This window comes from Eumetopias jubatus, unplaced genomic scaffold (assembly GCF_037043125.1).
Source record: "Eumetopias jubatus isolate StellerSeaLion01/CBP00866 unplaced genomic scaffold, mEumJub1_p1.0 scaffold_3, whole genome shotgun sequence".
In the NCBI taxonomy this organism is placed as follows: Eukaryota; Metazoa; Chordata; class Mammalia; order Carnivora; family Otariidae; genus Eumetopias; species Eumetopias jubatus.
In genome coordinates, this window is record NW_028274809.1 from 38714289 (window position 1) to 38736737 (window position 22449).

The window sequence follows — 22449 nt, forward strand, 5'->3', positions numbered from 1 at the left end:
TATAATCCCTAGACACTTGGGAATCAGTTTAATTACTCTTGGGGATGACTCTCTGTCTCTTAAAGTATGTTTAAACGTCCTGTGTTTTGTTAACTCTTCCAGTATTTTATTCAAAATAAGCTTATATATAAGTAAAACAGTAGAAATGCCTTGTTTTAAATAAATAGATCTGTTAATGCTTTATATGGTGAGAAAGAATTGCTAATATTTATTACTGTATTTTGGGTGTTGTATTAAGAACTTTACATGATGTATGATTATTTCACTTGATGCTTAGAGCATCATTATTATTTGCATGTTTAAGGAAAGTCAAGTATTATCTTCACTGTTTATTGAAATATTGTATGATAGAAGAAATATTATATGATAGAAGAAAATCTTTGAAAACAAAGAATTTTGTCCTGATCAGTAAATTTACACCACTTCTTACCCTATCAAAATTTGCATTATCTTAATTTTGATGAAAATGAGAAATATACCTTATTGACGCCAAACCAAAGCACCCATTTTAACATAACATTGCCAAGGAGTAATTTATTTGCTGGAATATCTGCTGCAACAGTACCTACAGTTAAGTTTCATTTTTTTCCTTATTACATTTAAAACTGCCTGTAGAAATCTTTCAGTAAAAAATTTTAATTTTAGTGAAGTTGCTTAAATTTGCTTTACTAATTCTAATAATTACAAATGACCTGTAGGTTTAGGAAAAAAAAAAAGGCATAGAGAAGTCATAACACTTGTCAACACAATTGAGAAGTTTTTTTATTACATCTTATATGGATGAGCCATGTATATTAAATTAGAATTACTCAGAATATATCTTTAAAAACTCTGAGGAAAGAGCTTTCAAAAGAGTCTGATTTTATTGTTTTTGAAGGGTAGTGATGGTCTGTCTCTGAAATGTTCAGGCTGAAAGTAATTCTTAGGGTCAGGGTGCCTTTCTAGTAATCAGCAAGCCTCTTTCTTATTTATTCTGTATTTATTTCATGTTTCATTAAGCCAGAATTAGAATGGAAAAAAAAAAAAAGTTCAAGGGATGGCAGATCTTAGGTTTTTAGGAGACCTATATGACCTTCAGAAGTCCATTCCCTGTTTATACTTGATGGAAATACTGCCCTTTAATAGGGGGAAGGAAGCTGTGCACTGGGCAACCCACTTTAGAGGGCTCTGCTCTGGCACTGCCATTCTCCACAAGGTGAGAAGTATATAGGCCAAGCAGCCTCCCCACTTGCAGGCTGTGCCTTTACTTCTGGATGATGATCTAGGTAACCAGACCTTCAGACTTTTCTACCATGGCCTGTGTGGGCTTCTTACCTGAATCTGTCCTGAGGGCAGGTATGTAAGTAAGCTTGAGTTGTGGCTAAGGAATGGCTCTACATGAGGTACCGATAGAGCTTGGATATCCTGCATCCTTATAATGCAGGATGAAACTGGAATGGGAAGAAGAGATTAGAGTTCACTTATGGGTCAGAGATCTGCCCTTCCTGTGCTGCCATAATCTAGTGTCCATCTGAGGTGTCAAATTTTGTAATTTGAACTCGGCCTTCCAGGTTATTGCAATGATATATTTGTCAAGGTAGGCAGCGAAATATATTTAACAGTTTGTTAGTTGGAATTTTTACTTTTAAATATTTAGACATAAAGCCATGTATACCCCATTGGTACTCTTGTCCCGGGACCTGCAGGTGTTTAGGAATGGGTCTCCTTAATCACATTCTAAGTAAATACTGTGGAGATCTTCAATGGGAGGAGTTTGCTGTTCCAAAATGTTTGAAGCCCTCAATGGGATCAAATGCCAGGATGAAAGTACATTAAGTTTTGATAATCAGAAAAGGAAACGAGAACTCCTCTTCCCTCGCCTCAAATCTTTGATACTATATTTTTCTCATCTTCCATAGATAAAGTGGAAAAATTGTAGATTCTTCCTATTGAGCTACCTGTTATTTAACTCTAAATGAGTAGAACCTTCTTAACCCTTATATTTTCCATAGCAGCATTAAGTCCCAAGACCAAAGTGATTGTTGTCCTGATTGTATTTTAAGAACTTAAATAGTACTTTGTGTGGTACTGTGAGAGCTGCTAAGCTCTCACACTGCCATGATTAGGAAGATCTACAATGCCTTAGCATAGTGAACTTGTATCTTTGGTAGAATTTTAGGGGTTTCTGCTTGCTATACTGTGTGGCTCATGATCTAGCAGCATTCTTGTGGGATATAGAGACCTGTTTATGTATGGACTGGTCAAAGCTAATAAAGTTTGGATATCTTTTTTGTTTATTGATAACTTCAGTAACTCTTAGTATTTGTAGTATTATTTAATGGAAAACAGACTCTGTAAAGATACTGATTTTACTCAGAATAGAGAAATATGAATAACATTCATTGTTTATAGACAATTCAGTATGGCTTAAACAGAAATTCAATTTAATATTAGTGTCATAGATACCTTATTGTTGCAGGGAATGACTAATTTTTAACGTGTGTCTTTATTTCCTACCAGACTTTTATATGACTGTAAACAACTATTGGATTCTAAATGCTAGACACATAAATTTAACCACGCTTTCTGTAGCTGGAGGATTCCGGGATTACCAAGTTCGTTCAGGACTGACTTTTCTACCAAAATTAAGCCATCATACCAGTGCCTTATCCGTTGTGGTAATTTTTTTAAGATTCTACTGAAATAGTAACAGAATGGATATAGTGGGGTATGAAAGGAGAAATATGTAGTTGTTTGAAAATGACTACTGAGGGGTGCCTGGGTGGCTCAGTTGTTAAGCGTTTGCCTTCAGCTCAGGTCATGATCCCGGGGTCCTGGGATCGATCCCTGCATCAGGTCCTCTGCTTAGCAGGGAGCATGCTTCTCCCTCTCTCACTCCCCCTGCTTGTGTTCCCACTCTTGCAGTCTCTCTCCCTCTCTGTCAAAAAAAAAAAAAATCTTAAAAAAAAAATGACTACTGAGTTGGTGTAGTGCTGCTATGTGTGTATGTGCATGTGTATGAGAGAGAGACTATGAAAGAATGAATAAAAATAAGTTGGGAAGGCAGAGGCATGGGTCCACAGAAAGTAAAAAGGATCTTAGAAAGTTTGTGAAAATGACTTATTTATGAAAGTGACTCTTACAAATAGTTGTTCCTTGTTTAAAATAAGTACCTACCCACTGATGAGAGTTTTAACTGTAAGAAAGTGTGGACTGAAGTCCAAGTGTCCCTTGTTATATCTGAGTGCTGTATACAATAGAAATGGAATATCAAACTCTTGAGTGCTAAACTTGAATAAAGGTTTACCAATTTTAAAACTTAAAAATTAGCTTTGATAGTATAACAGAACCCTGACGGATTAATTTGCTAATTATTCTTCCCTGCTAGGACATCAAGTATTTGGTCTTTAACTGGGATACATAGCCTCTGTAAAGTGAGTTCAAGTTTCATTTTAGGACTTACATTATTTCTTGTATTTTTAACCTTGAAGTCTTCAGTTAAGATCTTAACTTTTTAACTCCACACAGTATATAGATATTGTATATAGTATGTATAAATGTGTATACGGCACATCATCTCCAAATATAACTTAATTTCTAAAAAAAATCCAATGTTCCTTTTGCTTTTTAGGAGATAGTGCTTTGTTTCATGGCTGTTCTCTTCATAAATACTCCCTTGCTCAGTTTATCTATTGCCCCACCTTAGATTACTGTTCATTTATTAACCAAGTATTATTGAATGCTTGCCACACATAGGACAAAAATTATTAAGCCATTCTACTATTACCCACCATTTTCTTACTACCGGAGGAGTTGTGATATAACCATAGTAGCTTTGAAACTAAATTGGTAAATCTCTCAAACCTCATTATTGGTATGAATTGTTTTATTTGATGTTGATTATTTGGGGCAGATATTTGCTGGAAGTCCTCAAAACATTAAATATCAATTCTTTAGTAAACACAGATATTTTAGTAATATAAAATTGGATGTAATTTTTTCTAGACTTGACCTGGAGCATGTTGCTATATTGATGCCCCTTCCTGCAGCTTATCTTTTGGTTTCTTCGTGTGTGTGTGTGTGTGTGTGTGTGTGTGTGTGTGTGTGCGCGCGCGCGCGCGCGCGTGCGCATTCACACGTGTATCTGTGTCCCTCTTTTCTAATCCATTTGATAATTTGTTGCTTTCAAGGCAGCTTGTATTTCTGTATCTCTGATGAAAATATTTTACCTCTTAATGGAATTTTCTCAAAGCTGGTTAATGTCTCAATTTTATTTAGTATTTTAGCCCCCAAATAACTTATAACCTTTCATATATCTACATATGTGTTTACTTTTAAAAAGTAATTATTAAGAAGTAACAGTTTTTTGATGATTATATCAAGACTAGTTAATTGACATTTGTAGCCATTGAGACTAGAAAAATGAAGTTAGAGACCTCGGTTGTTTTAGTATTAGTAAGGTAGGCTGAACTGCTGTAATATACACTCATACAGATAATGGCACTTAAAAATATTGCTCCTATACCTGCCCTAGGTATGTATTTAAGTTGGTGGGTGGTTTTTGAAGGAGTCCCTTTAAGGGACCCAGGCTCACAGTAAGCAACCCTTTCTTGAATACAAAGAGAGACACTGTGAAAAATATCAGATTTACTTAATGTTTCCTATTGTATGTAAGATGCTATTCACAGGAAAGTCATTACCTGGTATGAAAATGAGTCTCTAGTTCTTGAAGGGTGCTGTGCCATTGTTAGGAAGCCTTCTTCAAACAGTTATATTTTTTAGGAGCCTTTTGCAGGTATGTCTCTAACTAGTAGTATATATATCCTAATGTAGGGATGTTTTCAAAATAAGTAACCTTGTACCATACTTGAGAAAGAGTCTGATTTGGGGGCACCTGGGTGGCTCAGTCTTTCAAGCGTCTGACTCTTGATTTTGGCTCAGGTCATGATCTCAGGGTCATGAGATCCAGCCCTGCATCGGACTCTGTGCTGAGGTTGGGGCCTGCTTAAGATTCTCTCCCTCTCTAAAAAAATAGAGTCTGATTTGATTGCTTTGGAATTGTGATCAGGCATATTTATTTTGAAAAAGCTCTCTGAGGCTGGGTATTTCTCAGGCACACCTGATTAAAAAGTAACATCTTAGAATTTATCAAAGTAGTCTAGTCAAAACTAAAATTACTAAAATAATTGTGATTTATTTAAAGAATCATAAACTCAGACTCTTAATAAAGAGTTAGATATTAAACTTCAGTAAGGAATCTGTTAGATGCTTTAATAATATTTGAAGGGTAATTTAAGCTTGACTAAGCAGTAATGATACTGATTTTATACAGGAACTACCTTAATATTTTTGGATCACCTTTCTAAGAATGCATCATTTAAATATGTCTATGCATCATAAAATAGTGAAACTAATGTTACATGTTTCTAAATATTAGCTTATGAGAATTTCAAACCTTTGGGAGAATAACAAATGTGCTTAAGTTGGATTTTTTTTTTCCTTGTCCTTTTAGAGTTCAGCAGTGCCTAAGACCTGGGTCTCAACAGACCACCTTTCCATTGTATGGTAAGTTAATATATAATAGTCTTATTTTGGTGGTTTGTGGTGGCCCTTCTTTCTTATCAGTGCATTTATTGGTTTGTTAGCCTTGTTAGCACTTTGTCCATAAATAAATAGATTTGGGAGAAAGATTGACTTAAGGGCTTAGAACTCTAACCTTGGTTTTTGTCTCAGTTTGACCAAGGTTCCCTTGACAGCTTGTAAAATCATCTCTTGAAGAACCACTAACATGAATTTCAAATGAAGCTAGTGTCAAATGTCAAAATTTTAGAGTTTGTCATAGTTGGGCAGAATCAAATGTACTTGTGATAGGATCTTCTGAGCTCTTGGCCAGTCACCAAACTCAGGGACTTGATTAATATAGCATTAACTATTCTAGAGCATCACATGAAAAACCAAGTAGGAGTTAGATTTACCCTTAATATAAATAGATTAAATAAGGTTTAATCTTATAGACCCTAGTATCTTATCGCTATATGTTTTAGCTTAAAGATTCTTTTTTCATTTTCCTCTGGCTGTGCAGTCAGTGGTGTCTGCAAGAAGCACAAGTTTAGGCATAGAAAGATGGGGCAGACAGTTGTTTATAGCTGGGGTGGACAAGGAGACTTAGGGAGAACAGAAGGACCCTGATAGTTCCATTGTCAAATGTCCAAGAAGATTTAATTTGCTTTATTTTTATATGTTTCAAGTTTAAAATATTCTTAATAATAATGATTCCTTAAATACCTTTAGAGTTTAGAACAGTAAAGAAAACTCAGATATTCCATTAAGTAATAGAATTCTGCATGTTTGTATCAAAAGTACGTTTTTAAATAAATTTTTGTTACATTGTAACATTTTATTCTTTAGGTGTAAACAATTACAATTGACTACAATTCGAGCATTCTTTGATCTTATTGATGCTGATACTAAACAAGTATGTATTTTTAAGCTAAAAATTACTTCAGTAGAGTAAAAGCTTTTGTTACAGCAGGATGGATTTAATACTTTTTTTTTTGCTTTTATAAAAGTAGAAGCCTTATATGTTATATCAACTGTAATTAGTTTCAAAATAGAAATATATTTTTATCTGATAATACTTTGATCACTCTTAATAATTAATAGAATGCAATGAAAATGAAAAAGTGAGAAGATGCTTTAAATCTTCCCCCAATTTTTCCTTTTTACTTGTTTGAAATTTGATATATATCCTTTTAACTTTTATTTAACTTAAAATACTACAAGCTATTTTGTCCTTTTTTTAGTAATATGTTATAAACTTCATGATGTATCTTGATAGACATTTTTGCTTAAATTTTTTTTTTTTTTAAAAAGCATCTTTATCTTTCTGGTAGGATCAAAATGTCTTCATTCATTGGCTAACCCAAGCTCGCCAGAACTTAAATTATGTACTTTTAGTAGTTGAATGTTTTTTGTAATGAGATTTCACTTATAAACTCTACAAACTAATGATTTTCCAAGTTGCTCAATTAGCAGGACACCTGGAAATCCTAGTGTCATTTATAGAACATCATATTACTCTTTCATCTCTTTCACGTCTGCCAGCAGATATACAGTAGTGGGCACCAAGGATTTCAGCAAAATTCAGGGAAGTTTATCCATGAACTTAAATTTTTTTCTGTGAATTGGGAACAGATTGCTATTTTTTCATCTTAAGCAGCCTTTTTTTTTAACCTCAGGTCATCGTGTTCACTGTTTCATAAAAACATGTCTTGAGAACTGTGGCTATGGCTTCTCCTTTTGGATAGAAAGTTCCTTGTGTATTAGGAAATTTTCTTCATTATGGCAAAGTATTTAGCTGTTATTTTTGGATTCTTTCCCTTGAAGGCTCCAATTTTTTGAGAGACTGGTATGTGTGGCCTCTTTCTCAATAGATCTCTAGGTAATGCTTTCCTTATTGTGTCGTAGAACTTATAAGTTCTCTTCTAAGGCTTTTCACTCTTGGAAGTGGGGTACTGTTTGTGTTTTTTCCTTAATCCTTCAGAAAGCTGCAGAACTGCTATTAGAATCATAGATACTTACCTCTGTCCTGAAGAATACAATAAAAGAGAGACCCCCCCCAAAAAAGAGACCCAAATTGTTGTGTTTTGCCACATTGTAAGCCACAGGATGCCGTATTTAAGTTAGCATATTTATTACAGTAAAACAGCTTTATAGAATTAACACTCTGAATTGGTCATGCAATGCAAATATGTTTCAGTTTTTCAGCCTTGTTTTAATTGTGAGTCTTAACTATGGCAAATGTTTTTTTAGTCAGTTTGAGAGAGTGCAACTAGATATAATAGTAGAATCAATTAAAATTGTAAAACCAGTTTGTATTTGGAATGACATTTGGTAGGCTTAGTGTTCCTGCTCTCGCTATCTCTTTCTCTGTCAAATAAATAAATTTTTAAAAAAATAAATATTGTACAGAAAGCTAATTCTTTTATTGAGGTATAGTTGACACACTACATAAAACTAATTTAAAAAAAATTATTTATTTGACAGAGAGAGAGAGGCAGAGAGGGAACAAAAGTGGGGGGGAGTGGGAGAGGGAGAAGCAGGCTTCCCGCTGAGCAGGGACCCCAATGCGGGGCTCGATCCCAGGACCCCGGGATCATGACCCGAGCCGAAGGCAGACACTCAACGACTGAGCCACCCAAGAGCCCCCATAAAACTAATTTTAATAAATCTTGTTTTCCATTAAATCCTGAGATGAGGAAATTTTTAATATTAGTGTGTAATAAATTATAATTCTGGATAGGTAAGTAATTTACAGACACATTTTAAGGGACAAATAAGAAATTTTTGGTAACTAATATTGCTAAGAATCAAACTATGAAACTGAGTTCTGTTTCACAAACTCACTATATATAATCAACTGGACTAAATATTAGACAATAAAAAATTAGGATATGATTGCTATCCCTCAAGAAGATATTAGGAAGAGAAGCAAACATATATATAGGGAAACTATAAGCATAATTAGTCCCAAACATGTGGTACAAAGGAATCAGAATTAGAGAATAATTTCTGATGGTTATCAGCATAAAAGACATAGCTGAAAAACTTACAAGTGGATCGATTCCCTGGAGAGTGAGTAAGGATGGGAGAGTCCTGAGTTAACTAAAATTTTGGCAAAAAGACCTATTACTTTTAATTGATTGTGAACAGATGTGGCTGCTTTAAAAAAAAAGTCAAAACTAGTTTTATATTAGATTGAATTGATTGAAGTGTTGAGTTTGCATCAATGAAGATAAAGTTTCCACTGCCTTCTACTATAGTTAGATATCTAAGGAACTATATTCTATTTTATATGTTGTATTATAAGGAGGACATTAACAAACTTGAGTTTATCCAGGGAAGGCAGTCAGGGTGATGAAGGGTTTGAAACAGTTCTATGAAAAACACTTGATGTTTTTGAAGTTGTTTAATCTGTAAAGAAATGTTTTATTGGATGGGGGATGTAACAGTCTTCAGTTTCTTGAAGGGCTGGCCCCTAACTTAATATATCAAAGTAACAGGGAGTCAGATATTTTCTCTAAATATGGCAGAGCATCCTTCTCATAAGAATTATTAAAATTGGAATGTATTATCTTTCACAATAGCAAGTTAAAAATAAATGTTCAAGCAAATGCTGGGTGACTTCCTAAGGAATTGAAAAGATTTACTAGACCTGGGTCCTCACTGTCATTTCTTTGTCATTCTCTCATTATGTTGTTGAGAAAATCACTTACCTGTCAGGGCCTCAATGCTTAAACTATAGAGTTGAATAGTGGTAGATTCTGAATGGATTTTAGACCCAAGTACTTTTTTTTTTTTCTTTAAAGGAGGAACTGGTATATGGGCGCCTGGGTGGCTCAGTTGGTTAAGCAACTGCCTTCGGCTCAGGTCATGATCCTGGAGTCCCGGGATAGAGTCCCACATCGGGCTCCCTGCTCGGCGAGGAGCCTGCTTCTCCCTCTGGCCCTCACCCCTCTCACGTACTCTCTCTCTCATTCTCACTCTCTCAAATAAATAAATAAATCTTTAAAGGAGGAACTGGTATAAAGTTGCAGAAATTTATTGTGCTAGGATATTTTAAAACAGACAACAAAAAATCCTATTGTCTGCTCTCATTTTCATTTCATGAAAGAAAGGATATTTAGGCACAATGAAAGTAAGACAGGATAAAGCAAAGTAGTTTCCAAGGAAGGACAGTTGGCAATTCATATTTTCTCTGATGACTTGTGAATTTTTTGTTGTGGGATTGGCACTGGTCTGAGTTTAGAAAGTAGTGTGTTGGAATCACTAGACTGGAGGATCTCTTAAGTTCTCATCTGTCTCTATACACCTTTGTATGTTTTATTCTTAACTGTTACTTGAGAGGCACTAGTTTAATAATTAAAAGCATGGGCTCTGGAGCCAGACTGCCTGAGTTTGAATCCTGGCCCAGACTGTTAATAGGAGTATGACCTTGGGCAAGTTCCTTAATATTTCTGGTGCTTTAGTTTCTTAGTAAAAATGCAGATAAAAGGATTATTATCTCCTAGAGCTCTTGTGATAGTTAAGTGAGTTAATAACATATTAAATACTCAGAATGGCCTGGGCCAGAATAAGTAACTGTTGGCTCTTATCACTGTTACTTGCTGCAAAGTTTCATTAAACTATCACAATGGGTATAAAAAGATACAAAATGTATCCTTATTCTTTCTAGATAACTCAAAATCCCAAGAAGAAATTGTCAGTTTTGAATCACCACTTTATAAGACACCCAGCAAAACACTTTGAGGAAAATCCAGCAATAATTTCTGACTTAACAGGTTGGTGGTAATAACATATTTTTATTTTAAATCAAGTTTTATTTTTAGGTAAATCTGTTATTAGTGAAGTCTTTGAAACGGTGGTACTTAGCTACTATAATGTTTTATTAATTTCTCTATGCTGGTTTCTTATGAGGTTCTTGATTAGGGAAAGGAAAAAGGAGAGAAACCGTTGATGTTGCTGATAAAAATTTTGTTCTGAAAATAACATGACAAGTACAAAGTTTTAAAGATAGAGTTAAATGTCTCTATTTCCTGACAGTCACGTAAAACACTATCATTATTTTTGACTTAAGTTTTCAGTATCAGTCATTTTTCATTCTTTCTTCTGGTTTAACAGCATATCATTTGCTGTTAATATAATACCTGTTATACTCAGTTTGGAAAATAAAATAATTTATTTCTTTTTTATTGATACATCCTTAGAGTAAAGGCACCAAATAAATTTAAAATGCTTTACTTGATGTGAATGCCGGTTGATGATGAGCACAGATAACATCTTACTAGATTTCTTATTTTAAAATAGCCATTGTTCAGGAAACCACTTCTTTTTCAAATCTTGTTGTAATTGAGAAGTATTTTGTGAGCATTTAATAAAAGTAATGGTTTCATATTTTAAAAGCAAGCCAAACAAATTAATTTCCTTTACCTTAGGGACATCTATGTGGGTTCCAGTGAAAGTGTCCAAATGGACCTATGTGGCTTACAATGTAAGTATACCATCAATGGATATTTTTAATTTTTTTTTTTAAAACATTTTGGTATTTATCTTTAAAAGTTAAAGACTATTGGGGCACCTGGGTGGCTCATTTGGTTGAGCGTCTGACTTTTGATCTCAACTCAGGTCTTGATCTCAGGGTCGTGGGTTCAAGCCCTGCACTGGGCTCCACACTGGGCATGGAGCCTACTTTAAAAAAAAAAATTAATTAAAAATAAATGAATAAAGACTCTTCTAAAAAGATAACTACATATATTTTCCCACATTAAAACAATTTAATAATAATTCCTTAATATCTAGTTAGTGTTCAGTTTCCCAGTTTTATAACTGTTAAATTTTTTGTTTCTCAGTTTAAATGAGAATACAAATGTCCACATATTGTCGTTTGTTAGTATGTCTTATTCCTCTTTTAATCTCTCATACTTACTCTACTGCTTTTCTTTCCTTGTAGCGTATTTGTTGAAAAAACAAGTCATTTGTACTATAGAGTTTCATATAGTCTTGATTTGCTGATTGCATTCCTTCAGTGCCATTTAGTATATTCTTTTGTCTACTCTTCTCCTGTAACTTAGTACTTGGATCAGATTCATTTGCTTGATCAGATTCAGTTTTTGTTTTGGCTAGACTATTTCTTTTTTTTGTGATGTTAGCAGCTGTTGATGAAGCATGCCTAGAGTCATTAATTCATTTAGGGGGATGCAAAAAATGGTGGTACCCTAATTCAATTATTTTTTTCTTTATTAACTGGAACACTATATTGGGAAATTTCTTGTCTCCTAAATTTATCAAAAGTGGAACATATCAGAAAAGGAGAAAATTATAATTGCTTGGATCTTTGGATCTTATATTTTCTGGTTTTCAGAAATAGCAAGTTGGCTCACAAACCTCCTCCATCAGTGATCATAAATGGTTTTGGGGGGTTTTTCTCCTAGTATTATAATGAACTCATCTTTTAAACATATTTGTGTTTCCATCTAAAATATTAAAATTCTTCTGTCTTTGACCAGTAGAAGCCATTTCAAGTTAGGCTCCTAAATCTTTTTGGTAAAGCTGCTCTTTGGTTGTCTTTTTTTGATAGTTTCTTCACTACCTAGTATGAGAAGATATTTGAACTCATTTTGTACATTTCCTGCCCCAGACCTTGAATCAGCTTTGTCCTGAGGAGCTCTCCTTGTTATTTGGGAAATGGTGTCTTAAAACCATAATTTGGGCACTAGAGATGTTTATGGCTAGTGGGCTAGCATTTCTAGGCCTTTTCAGTGGACAGAACTAAGAAATGTATTTTATGTTGATCATTAGGCCAAAACTCAAACCCAAACAAAAAACATGCATCTGTACTGCTATTTCTAAGACATATTCAGGACTGCAGGGTACCTGATATTCCTGACTTACATCTGTATCTTCTTTCCGCTCCTAGAATATTGGTTCTCAACAACACCAAGAATGATAAAATTAGAATAATTTTTGCTTTATCCTGTATATTTAAATGATGAAATTGTCCACTCTCTTAATAGTTTTATTATGTTTTCCCTCTTTTTTTTTTTTTAGGAATCTGATAAGATATATTTTACATTTCCTCTTGCAAATCATAGAAAAATCTACACTCATGTCTATTGTCAAAGCACCATGCTGGTAAGATAATTGGTAGATTGCATGTAAATCTAAAAGTCTATTTTTAAGATTCAACTAATATCTAATAGATCTCTTCTTTAGCTATAAACTATTTTTAAATCTAATAGGTTGAAAAATATTTGTCTAAAACAGTTTTGATTGAAAAGTATTAATCAAAATGTTTCTATAACTGATAATTTACTATTAAATTATACTTTTGGCTCTAGTTTGGGTCTTTCACCCTGTTTTTCTACCTTACTTACTGTGTTTAGGATGAAGGAATTCAGTTCAAATATCCTAATTCTAAGATTTTGTTTGTACTTTAAAGAACAGATATATTTAAACAAAGCTAATCTGTAGGAATTTTATTAAGTAAATACTGTTTTTCTCTTGGCTTCTATACTCAAATTTGCAGGACTTTTTATACCAAACATTCTCTAAAATAGTAACTTTTTGTTAAAATGTTATCTAGACTCAGAGTTACCAAAGTGATGATTTTACGTATTTCTTTTTAATGAATACCTACTATCAGGCATTGTCAAAAAATGTGTTAATGCTATAGGATGCCTTTGTTATGTTTGGAATATTTAAGTAATAATTTAAGTCAGCATTTCTTACTTTCAGGAACTTGTTTTCCCAATTTGGGTTCTTTTCCCTCTTTTTTGGATTTTTTTTGGCATTTCCCAAGTTTCTTCACTTTCTATTTGTGTTTTTCATAATTTCTTTCCTCTTCTCCCTTTTGTTGGGTTATTTGTATTCTTTAGAACTAGAATCTAATATGTCAGTTGGTAGATACTGCCATTTGATATATACTAAAGTCTTTAGAAATGATAGGCATTGTGGTCTAGGTGCTAATGAATACTAATTTTAGTGGGATGACCAGAGTTTTGCATCTCTCACAGAGACTAGCATCTCTCAGCCTAAAATCTGGATGGGCACTTTATCTCAAGAGAATCTGGCCCTTAGACTGCTGGCTTAAAATATCCACACTCAGTTAATTAAATTCCAAATCAGAATGTCAGTATTATAGTGAGAAAAATCCTTGCCAAAGTTCAAATTCTCCATTTGGCTTATTGGAGGATCCCTTTTCTGTATTTAAGGTCCATGGGTATTAATTAGCATCAAGTTATGTGGTGAATTTTAAAAATCTTTTCAATTTGTATTATAGAAGTTTTCAATCATTTAAAGTAGAATATAATAATGAAATCTCATATAACTGTCACATAGCTTTAATAGTTATGAATACTGCTATTGTTATTTATCCCTTTTTCACTTTTTTTTGGTAGTTATGTATACTGCTATTGTTATTTATCCCTTTTTCACTTTTTTTTTGACTGAAGCATTTTTAAAGCAAATTCTAGGCATTTTATAATTTCATCCTTAAATACTACAATATGTTTTCTAGCAGATAAGAATTGTGCAGGTTAACTATAATATTATTTCATCCAACAAAATTATTAATTCCTTAGTATGTGATATCCAATCCATGTTCAATTGTCTTCTGTTCAGTTAAATTCTAAGTTGGTTTATTTGAATCAGAATCCAAAAAGTATATATGTTATATTTGATTCATGGATCCTAAGTTTCTTTTATAACGGCCTCCTCTTTATCCCCCCCATGCCATTTATTTGTTCAAGCAAGTGGGTTATATGTTCTGCAGAATTTCCCACATTCTGGGTTTAGGTGACTATTCTCATGGTATCTTTTTTTTAAAGTTTTATTTATTAGAGCATGTGTGAGAGAGGGAGAAAGAGCACAGTGGAGAGGGAGAAGCAGACTCCCCACTGAGCAGGGAGCCTGACGGGGCTCCATCCCAGGACCCCAGGTTCATGACCTGAGCCAAAGGCAGATGCTTAACTGACTGAGCCACCCAGGCACCCATCTTGTGGTATCTCTTAACATGTGTTTCTGTCCCTTATGTTTTCTGTAAACTGGTTGTTAGATTTAGAATCTTGATTATTTTTTAATTAAATTAATTACCATTAATTTTTTGTGGCAAGAATATTTTATAATTAGAACTATGTACTTAACCAGAAGATACACAGTATCTAGTTGTCCCACTTTAGTGACCTAAAGACTTATCATAGACTCAGGTGGTATTAGCATGATCTATCCTATATAAAGTTCCTAATCAGTTTTTCACCTAACAATTTTAGCAGCCTTTGAGGGCATCATTTTTTACTGTAGATAGGTTTCTCTTTAGATCTATTATATACATTTTATGATCAGGTAGCATTTTCTCTTCAGTATACTTTAGGAATTGGCAATTATTGAGTGACTTTTTCTGAGATTTTCAGTACAGTTTTTATAATTAGGGATGCTTGCTAGATGACCTGAAATTGTTCTTTTGATACCTTATAGATTATATCAACATGGTGTTTTAGGGTGGACTTGAATAATATTTTTTCAATTTGTTGATGAATAAGTCAGAATTCTCTATATATGGAAGTGTATAGTATAAAATATTGACAATTTTCATATTAAGGGCTGTCTTTGAAGATAGGCTCCCTTAGTAGCTGCAAAAACCCATTACAAAAGTGGGATGAACTTTGACACCTCACTAGATGTTCCTGTCTAAACTATGCAGATCTTTTCTTTTGCCTTGCTTTATAATATCATGTTATTCTTAGGAAACACAGTTAACTGATACAGAAGTCACACAAGTATTTTGCCAGCAGTAAAGAGCAGACAAATTCCACGTTATTTTTTGTTTTCCTTTCAGCTTTCTTTTCTGTATTCTTGGAAAATGTCTTCAAATTGTATTTAAGCTCCATGAGGGCAGAGACCATGTCTGTCTCATTTATCATTTTTTCCTTGAAGGCTTAGCATAATTACATAGCTCTAGAATAGACTTTATAAATATTGGATGAAAGGATTGATATCTTTTTCATTATCCTCTCTGTTTATTAAGGAAAATTTTATGTACCTGTCTGAGCAGTGTTTCTTTACCCTCATACCTTGGTGTAGGATTTTAGTAGTTGGATCATCAGATCTTGGAACATTGCTCTTAACTACTTGCAGTGAAGGTCTTTGGTCATACTTCTCTTAAATAACTGAAGATAAATACATACAATTGTTAAAATATCACTACCATCTCTGCGGCATTCCCAGGGTACCCTGATAAAGTCATAACTAGCTTTTGTCTTGAGCCCTTGGAGTTGTGCTTCAATCCAAACACATTCTCAGTTACATAGAAGTTTTGCCTGATAATCAAATGAGAACTCAAGTGGTAAACTAACAAGCTATACTTAGATTAATTGCTATTTTTAATTACTTGACTCTGGATTTTTTTTTTCTGTTTGTTTAAAAGTCTACCAATAGGTGTTCATCTTCTGTATTTACTTAAAATGTAGTTACTTACTATGTAACTACCTAATTAAAGCATGGACATTGCTGAATTCTGAAAGTGCTGGTTCAAAAATTAAAATTGCTTATGCATTATGCTGTGGAGAGGTCACTCTTTCTCTTCCTGCTGTTCTAGGTTACTTGCTTACCTATCTATATTGACATTAGACTTCCTTACCTGCCGTTGACCTATATGACTTTTGAAACAGCTTGGAAATGTTTCTGAATAACAGGTTGCTATTTTATGTTTCCATCATGCTTACTAACCCTATCATGTAACAGTAAAATGTTAAGCTGCCTATTTTATGTAATTATTTTCTATAATATTTAGTGTGATTTGTGTTATTAATCAACAGGATACAAATAGTTGGATTTTTGGCTGCATAAACAGCACTTCTATGTGGTAAGTCTTTTGAACCTAAGGGCCTCAATTGTTCATTTTTCTCAGTATAAATAACACAAATCATACTTATTAAAGATTTATTTATTTTAGAGAGAGAGAGAAAGAGGGAGCCAGGGGTATTGGGAGGGGGAAAGGGAGAAGGAGAGGGAGAGAATCTCAAGCAGTCTCCTTGCTGTGCACAGAGCCTGATGTGGGGCTCGATCCCATGACCTGGAGATCATGATCTGAGCCAAAATCAAGAGTCAGATGCTTAACTGACTGAGCCACCCAAGCACTCCGAAATCACACTTTTTAAAATAGTTTCATACATTGTTTGTTTTTTTAAAGATTTTATTTATTTATTTGACAGAGAGACACAGTGAGAGAGGGAACACAAGCAGGGGGAGTGGAAGAGGGAGAATGAGGCCTCCTGCTGAGCAGGGAGCCTGATGCAGGGGTCGATCCCAGGACTCTGGGATCGTGACCTGAGCCAAAGGCAGACGCTTAACGACTGAGCCACCCAGGCGCCCCGTTTCATACATTCTTAAGCTGATTTTTCTGCTACATTACATTATAGTATTGATTTTTAAATGAAATTAACATGTCAGTAGTATTTGCAAACATAGAAATGGTTCCTAGGAAAAAGAATTTTTTTGTATCCAAAAGGACTGTATGGATGAGTATATTGGATTAGACTTATTGCACCTCATTTCATTAGAACTTTCTCTGATAGGTCTGTAGCTGGTTTCTTTTTCCTCTGAAGCTTATTTATAATTTATAATATTTTAGTATATTTGTCCTTTAATTATATTTTCATATTCATTTCAAAGCCGGCAAGGGATTGATTTATCATGGAAAGCTGAACTACTGCCAACAATTAAGGTAAATTACGGCTTTAAAATTTTAAAATACTAAAAAATTCTTGAGTCTCTAGGCATTTTAGAATATGGTCTTTTATTAATTCATCTAACTATTAAATGAACTTGAGATTTGCTAACATACAGTTTAGAAATATTTTCTCTGGAAATACATTTTAATGGAGAAAAACACAATTTTTTTTAACTTGCAGAGATAAAAACTGTAAGTTAACAATCTTCTAAATAAAATTAAATCTGTATCTTATAGCATCATACCAAGAGCTAGAAAAATTTTTTTAGTTTATTTTGAGGGTATGTTTGGAATGGTCTGTCTTAAAATAGAAGCTGAGTAGTAGCTTAAGTTTTTGGGAGAGGACCTACAGTAGGAGAGCGAGCATCTCAAAGAGATGCAAAGTAATTTTCCAGATCTACTTCAACATTACTTTGTGGTCAAGCACTTGGATAACTCTGCTTTATCTAATACTCTGTGGGATTTATTTAATAATTCTTTGTGATTTCCTCAAGTAACTCTGATAGGGTCAGCGAGTCCTTTTACGAAAGGTTAATATTGTTGAGAAAATAAAACAGTTCTAAAATTTGATGAAATACCTGTTCTGATTTCTAAACTGTGTTTATTATAACTCATAATCTTACACCAGGAGTGATAATTTTCCGTCTTCAAGTATTTTTTCATGATGAATACTAGCCTCTTAAACTTGAAAGTGAAACCATCTGGTTGGTCCCAGGCATCTCCCAGTCCAGTTATTTGTTATTTATCTGTATAGGCAGCTCTGTACTATACTAACAGAGAGGAATGATGATAGAATGAGTAATTGCAAGTTACTTCACATTTGACTTTGGAATGGTTGCAGTTATTTTTTCTGTCACCTCAGTCATCCTTATTTTGTGTATGTTCATTCATATGGCTTTGTGTTCAAGAGATAAATATTGTAGGAAAGTGATTAGACTCATATGAACATTTTTAATGTCTCTCACTGGTTCTATCCTAGCCTTTTAGGCAGGAGCAAAACAAACAAAAGTCTAGGATATACTTAATGATAATCATTCATAAATCTTTCCTTGAATTTCCAATTTGGATAGTATATCCTATTTAATTTGTAATTTAAGAGGAAGAAATAAATGATTAAATTCCTGATAGAATGTTACTTTGCTCCTGTTTTAAAAAGTTACATCTTAAATAATAAAATCCTTATGTATATTTTTAATTTCAAAGATTCAACAATGTATTCATCTATTTCTAGACCCTGTGTTCTTTCTTCTAAATGTGAGAAACAGCTGGCAGAACAGCAGAACAAGCTATTCCAGCTGCTTACTTTTTTTTTCTCTTTTCAAGATTTATTTATTTCAGAGGAGAGAGAGTCTCAAGCAGGGTCCCCGCTGAGTGGGAAGCCTGATACAGGGCTCGATCTCACGACCTTGGAATCATGACCTAAGCCAAAACCAAAAGTCGGATGTTCAGATCATGACCTGAGCCAAAGCCAAAAGTCGGACACTCAACTGACTGAGCCATCCAGGCATCCCAGCTGCTGCTTGCTTTTTATAGTGAATGCTGAAAGAGGTTGCCAGATAGCATTAAAAGCCTACTGAAATTTAGAGGGGGAAAATGGGAGAAGGATGTTTAGAAAATAAGGATTGCAATATTCTGCAATCTTAGGTGTTCTCAGTTGAAGAGGATTATAATTATTAAACATAAACTCCATTTTAATGAAAATCAAAATTAGATGTGTTAGCCACTTCTAAAAAGGACACAGTTATTTTGCCATCAAGTTGAAGAGAAAGAAAAAGTTAAAGTGAAAAGATTTCATGAATTTTATTCATATTCATATCATCTCAACAAAAGTAATGTCAAATGAGAATCATATCACTTTTAGCATTGCTGCTGACTGAACTGTTAATAAATAGGAGACTCCAGCAAAGCACCTGTAAATTCAGTTTTTAAATACCCGTCATATGGAATTTTTCTGTCATGTGTACAATGAAGAAGTTTCTAAAAACACAAAGCACAGTAGGCCAAGAATTTGGTAAGCCAAAATGGATTTATTGTTGAAAACAAAAAAGGTAATTTTCTAAAGATAACTAACTTGTATGAGAAAACTACCTTGTAGCCATTTTGCCTTAATCATACTTTAGCACCATAGCTTTGCTCTGCACATCAAAACCTGGTATTTGATTTTCTGTGTATGTTGTTTCAGCATTAAGGGCATTTTACCCTTAAAACACTGAAAAATTTCCAAACTTCATATTAACCTTATCTGTCAACCTAACAATTTCATGAATATGATTGTATTGTCAAGTTCCTACTGACATTATAACTATATAGCAACTTTATAAGGAAATTTTTTTGACACTGTTACCTTTTTAAAGTATTCTGATCCTACAAAAAAATTCTTGAGAAAAAAACTATTCTTGAGAATAAATAACAAAGGCTAGTAGAGTGGATAGCCACACAGAGTTACCAAGGTTCTTTCTAATTATCTTTCATACTGTCTACCATCTGTTTGGTTGGTCTCAGTTGCCTGTCGCTGTGATTTGTGAGGCCCTTTTAAGGCCTTTTAATTTACATTAGAACCGATTAGTCTGTTGCTGAGACTTTGGCAAGTAAGTCGAGGTGAAGCCTAGGAAGTTGTAAAAAAACACAGGTGAATCTGGTCAGGTTGTTAGCCACTTGTTCACAGTTCTTTAGATTTAGCACCTCTGTTCAACTTGCCCACATAGGTGCTTCTGAAGAACGTTAGAGAAAGTTAACTGTCTGCAGAAATTTCTTTTTTTTTTCATAGTTCATATGTTTATTCAACAGATACTTGTTCATTCTCACTAGGCATCAGGTTCCTTGCTGTGTGACCAGGATACAGTGTTGAACAGAATAGACATCCACGATTTCTCGTGGTGGTTGAGAAGAAGGGGCAAGTCCCGTCCATCCCAAGGAACCCGTGGGAGTTAGTGCCCCTGGGCTGCTTAGTGTAGAATTCCGTGCCAGATGAGCCACAGGGGAATGGGAAACTGGGCTTCACCTCTCCTTAGAAGTGCTCAGCCTTGTGAGCAAGTACCATTCTTTGGTCTAATGGGTATTTTTACATGGGGAAAGGTGGCACATTTGGATAGCTCTCTGGGAGTGAGATAGAGAAAGCTAAGGAAAGCATGAGACTACAGACTCTGGACCAAAGGCTTTGGGGACTGGGGACGGCGTGTGAGGAGCAGGGTGGAGGTTGGGGGAGGTGCCAGCAGAGCTCCTAAGATTAGACAGACATTTGGGGCAGCTGGGGTCACCAGAGGGGATGGGATGGCCTTTGAGATTGGAGTGAGAGGTTTGGATTAGACCCAAGGAAATCTTTGGAGCAGTGTCAAAACCTGAGGATGACTTGGGGAGAGGAGGAGGAGGAAGGAAAGGGGGTGAATTTGGAAACTCCCTAGGTGTGAGAGCGAAGAAGCATTTCAGCGTCAGGGACGAGGACTTGGTCAAGGTGCAGGAAAGTCAACGTCCTTGACCTGGACGAAGATCGGGAGAAGCCTTGAACAGGGGTGCATGTGGGGGGCGCTAGGCCATTCTCACTGGCCTGCATGCTGTCCCTCAGCAGGGTGGTGAAGGAGGAGATTTCGGATGACAACGCCCGCCTGCCCTGCTTCAACGGAAGGGTGGTGTCCTGGGTGCAGAAATTTCTTAATACATACAAATTGTTACCACATATAACTACTGCCACCCCCACATCTACTTCCAGAAAAAACCTTGGATTTAAAAACTGTATTTGGTGCTGTAGCTTTTCATTAAATAGACCAGTCTCTTACGTATTTATTCCTCAAAATATAGGCTGTAGGATCTGGTCTTAATTTTGAAATAGATCTTCATTTGATAAGGTGCATTATTAGTCTTCTTGTGTCTTCATGTCATTTACTGAATAAGTTCCAGAGTATGTTATTCATATATATCATTAGACAGCGACTCTTTACTGCTTGGGCTAGATCAGAATCATTTGAGATTAAGTTGCAACTCTTCCATTATTTTTAGCATTCATTCATTCATCAGCTACTGAATGCTCTTTGTCATATGCTAGCTACCAAAATAAATGTAGAAATTTTATCGTAATGTTATAAAAAACAAATGGACAAATTATAAAAGATACCAAATCTGGAAATAATTATGTAAAATATTATATTTAATATTAAATGTCATTTGTTTTACATGAAGGGATACAGCTCAAGGAATATTTTTGGCAGTCCATATTTACAAAATATTAGGAGTTTGACTTCAGGATTATTGACCTGAAAATGTAAACATGGGCGTTTTATGAGGCACCGAATATAAAGTTTGAAATCAGTTTTTTATAACCAATTAAATAAGAAATAAGTGTTTATAATTTCCCCTAACATGTTTTAAGTTCTGTATACCCTCAGAAATAAAATCAGCTTTTTATGTTCTTTTTTTTTTTCCCCAGTCTTTGACGTTAAGACTTCAAGACTATCCATCTTTGTCTCATCTTGTTGTTTATGTACCATCTATTCATGGAAGTAAGGTAACAAATGGATTAAGGTTATCGAATGTTTAGTGGATACTCATGCTAAATATTTAAGTTATTTTTTGATGAATTCTTCAACATAGTGCTTATCTAAAACAACGACCAGTTTGGTGATCCACCTAAGACTGTTAAATCATTAGGTTCATCTACTCTAACTTAACTAAGCAGAATAAATCCAAGTCTCTGTGTTCAAAGTGGGAACGTACTCTACATTTTAGTCTTTCAAAATCTATTCATTATTGAGTACCCTTTTATGTGCAAGATTCTGCCAGGAATTATAGGAGGCACACAAATGAGGGAGACATGAATCCTATTCTCAAAAAACTACATACTGTTGGGTAGGGGGAGAGAAACATTTGGAAACAGAAGGAAGAGTGAGAATAAAAGAGGTACCCCAAAGTATAATACAAATCAGAATATAGCAAATACAGGTATAAGAAGGGGAGATATCTCTGAATGATGGAATGGGGAAAGGCTTTATTATGAGGTGATATTTAAAATTTCCTTAAAGGATAGTTAATGTTTTTATGGGTATCAGAAACATTGTAGACCTGTCCTGTCCAATATAGGAGCTACTGGCACATGTGGCTATTTGAATTTAAAGCAATTAAAACTAATACAATTAAAAATTCAGTTCCTTAGTTGTACTGGCTACATTCCAGATGCTCAGTAGTAATATCATTGC

At 34.4% G+C, this 22449-nt stretch overlaps 1 protein-coding gene across 1 annotated transcript in view; it reads left to right on the forward strand.

Annotated features, from left to right (window-relative positions):
- PGAP1 (post-GPI attachment to proteins inositol deacylase 1) overlaps positions 1-22449 on the forward strand; it is a 69650-nt gene that overhangs the window by 16611 nt on the left and 30590 nt on the right. The window contains exons 5-13 of the mRNA XM_028123457.2: positions 2500-2657; positions 5492-5544; positions 6388-6454; positions 10214-10319; positions 10974-11029; positions 12586-12669; positions 16350-16396; positions 17206-17257; positions 21684-21761. Of these exons, the coding sequence (XP_027979258.1) occupies positions 2500-2657; positions 5492-5544; positions 6388-6454; positions 10214-10319; positions 10974-11029; positions 12586-12669; positions 16350-16396; positions 17206-17257; positions 21684-21761 (701 nt within the window). The remainder of the gene's footprint in view (positions 1-2499; positions 2658-5491; positions 5545-6387; positions 6455-10213; positions 10320-10973; positions 11030-12585; positions 12670-16349; positions 16397-17205; positions 17258-21683; positions 21762-22449) is intronic.